This window comes from Chelon labrosus (genome assembly GCF_963514085.1).
Source record: "Chelon labrosus genome assembly, chromosome: 7".
Lineage (NCBI taxonomy): Eukaryota > Metazoa > Chordata > Actinopteri > Mugiliformes > Mugilidae > Chelon > Chelon labrosus.
The window spans coordinates 8954290-8957147 of NC_140343.1; the positions used below are offsets into that span (position 1 = coordinate 8954290).

The 2858-nt window shown below is 44.3% G+C and overlaps 1 protein-coding gene across 1 annotated transcript; it reads left to right on the forward strand.

Moving 5' to 3' along the window:
• Positions 1 to 248: 248 nt before the first annotated feature.
• On the forward strand, positions 249 to 2388 carry tmem125a (transmembrane protein 125a). Its single transcript, XM_084547487.1, has one exon. It carries the CDS (start codon positions 677 to 679, stop codon positions 1373 to 1375), a length of 699 nt encoding a protein of 232 aa, XP_084403613.1. The 5' UTR covers positions 249 to 676; the 3' UTR covers positions 1376 to 2388.
• Positions 2389 to 2858: the final 470 nt, after the last annotated feature.

The following is a 2858-nucleotide window of genomic DNA, read 5'->3' on the forward strand; positions in this document are numbered from 1 at the left end:
GGTCTAAACTCTCGTCCAGTCTCTGTGTAATATGATGTAACTGAGCTCTGCTGAAACCATCTACTTTAAGCCCTTGACTCTGCCGTGCTGCGGGAGGAATGATGGAGGAGGCCCGAGTCTATTTCTGTGCAGTGATTTACTGTCTGGTTAGGAACAGGAAAAATATGCACTAGTCAGTCATGCAGTTATCTAACCACAGTCATCTCAAGCCCACAGGGCACCCACGATTAAATTAACCCACACTACTGAAGATGTCTGTCTTATCTTCCAGGTGACTTCTGCCGCTCTGCAAACCCAAACTGGATATACGGTGGCTGGTTGGATTCTTTGCTTTGAATATTGATGCTGTGAGGACGGTTCGGATCCATCTATCTACAAGCCAGTGTCAGCTTTAAGGATTTTCACTGACACGGGAGCAAGAGACCTGAGCTGACTTTGTGAAATCGGCCGACAGCCGATAAAACCAACTGAGCCCATTCGAGCGTTTCAGGACATTTGGTTAAATATTCTTTTTAAATTTGCCTCCAACTTACCACATTTGAGATTTTTAAAATTTCTGGAACCTCCTGTACACCAGACTTGTTGGTGAGTGGAATAAGGACTGACATTCTCAGGTGGATTTTGTCTCCTCTGTGGTGGCGGCATCCGTACTCAGAAGGCTGGGAGTGGCATCAAGATGCCAGAGCTGGAAAACGTTCCCCCCTTGAGGGGAACCAGAGGCCCTGATCAGGGTTTAAATGGTCCTGCAGACCCAGCTCAGATCCAGCACAGCATCCTGGAGGAGCAGGTGGAGCTGTGGTGGTTCAGAGATCCCGGGAAGTCTTTACTTTGCTACAGCGTCGCAGTGCTTCTAATCCTGGGCTGCGGACTCGGCGGCGTCGGCCTTCTTTCCACCACCACCAGCGTCTCGAGCGAATGGCGGCTGGGCGCGGGCACGGCCCTTTGCCTACTCGCGCTGGGGGTCCTGCTCAAACAACTGCTCAGCTCGGCTGTGCAGGACATGAACTGTGTTCGAAGCCGACAGCGGATCGACATGCTAAAGAGTGGAGGGTTGTCCGACGTTCTTGTGGTTTTGATTACCGGGATATGTCTGTTAATTTGCGGGGGGGTTCTATTGCATCTATCCCTGGTTAACCCTATTCCAAAGCCCAACCAGGCCCTCAATGACAAGTTCATCTCTGGAGTGGTTTTGCTGGCTGGAGGAGGGGCCGCAGTCGTGGGTGTTGGGATTTACTCTGTTGTGGTGTTCCTTCTGGAGAGGACAAGGCACGGGCGAAGGTTGGTCGACCGGGTTTTGAATATCTTCACTGTATCGGGACACATGGACCGCCAGGCTCGCAGAGAGACTACCTCCAGTTTGGCTAACCTTATATGAGATGGGACCACACTAAAGCTGTGTATTTTGGACCGTGGCTCAACTAATAACAGGCATTATGCCCAAATATTACAAGAAATCTGATTAAGACGAGAATCGTTCTTCACATGATTCAGCTGTGCCGCCAGCTGGATGGACTGTGTGAGACATAATGAGCTTGAATTTGTGATATCTGCGTGGTGAAGGGTGAGGATGCGAAAATTGAAAAGTACCACAATGAAGGATTAATTACTGCATGTCAGTATAAGCTTAAGAGATCCAAATTTAGTCTTTCTCATCCATGTGATCGGCATTTCATTCACGGTAAATTAACATTGTTGAAAGAACAAATGCCAAAATGTTGATGGCTGTTTAGCACCGAGACAAAAACACAAAGAGGAAGTTTAACAAAAAATAAATGGTGTTTTTTTTTGGGACAATTAAGGCAGGTGATATGCCTATATAATTTAAAGAACTTTCAGAGAATTAAACTGTGGTGGGAACAAATCCTATGAATTGAACTATGCTGAACTTACATTCTCAAGAAATCTGCAATGGTTTGAGGCAATATTGAAGGAATGTATGTGTTATTATTTACATGTATGATCTTGTCAAAGTGACCTTGGACCACACATCTGACCACTACCTACTCAGTACCTGTATTGTGAGCTGTTGTGGATAGGACCACCAGCTGAATGGCTGAAATGAAAGTGGCAGATGGGACAACATAAATATGAAGAAGAGTCATATTTTCAAATTATTTTTGTGATTCATGTCACACCCTGTCCATGTTTACACGAAGACTGTCGGAAAACACATTCAGCTGATGGATTTGACTGGTAAAAAGGTTCGATGACGCTAAACTGATTTATTTCCTCAGTTTGATAATGTTTTAACGTAATTCATGCAGTAGAACTGTAGTGTTTGTGACAGATTGTCAAAACTTCACTGTAATGTTAGGCTGCCTGTACACGTGACACAAGACAACATGATTGTTGGAGAAATATATCACAGCACTTGAGAATGTATGGACAAGTCGTCTGTTGTTGTTTTTGTGAATCGACACGGTATTGTCTTAACTATGAATCTTGCTGTGTTTTGTTTCCCCTCAAACCAGTGTTAATACCTTTGATACAATGAATGAATTAAATTACTTAATGTAATGTTAAAAGGTTGAGTGAGGAAGAATGGCTCAGCAAAGCTATTTAGTCTTTGTAGCTCACTGTAGGAATTAGTCCAATCGTTCTCATCAATTCCTGTCAACAGCGAATTTCTGCATTAAATTTGGATAAACCATAGACTGAATATAAAAGTTTTATAGATTTATTTTATGTACAGTATATGGGACAATCTACTGTACGCTTCCTGCCCACTGCTAAGAGGATCTCATCTTGCTGGCTTGGAGCTGGTGGGTAGTTACCAAAGCAGGAACAAAAATGGCCGCCTGACTTGCATTAGTCGAACCAAACTTCACGTAAATGCGCAAGGTCTGGGAGAAATGGTA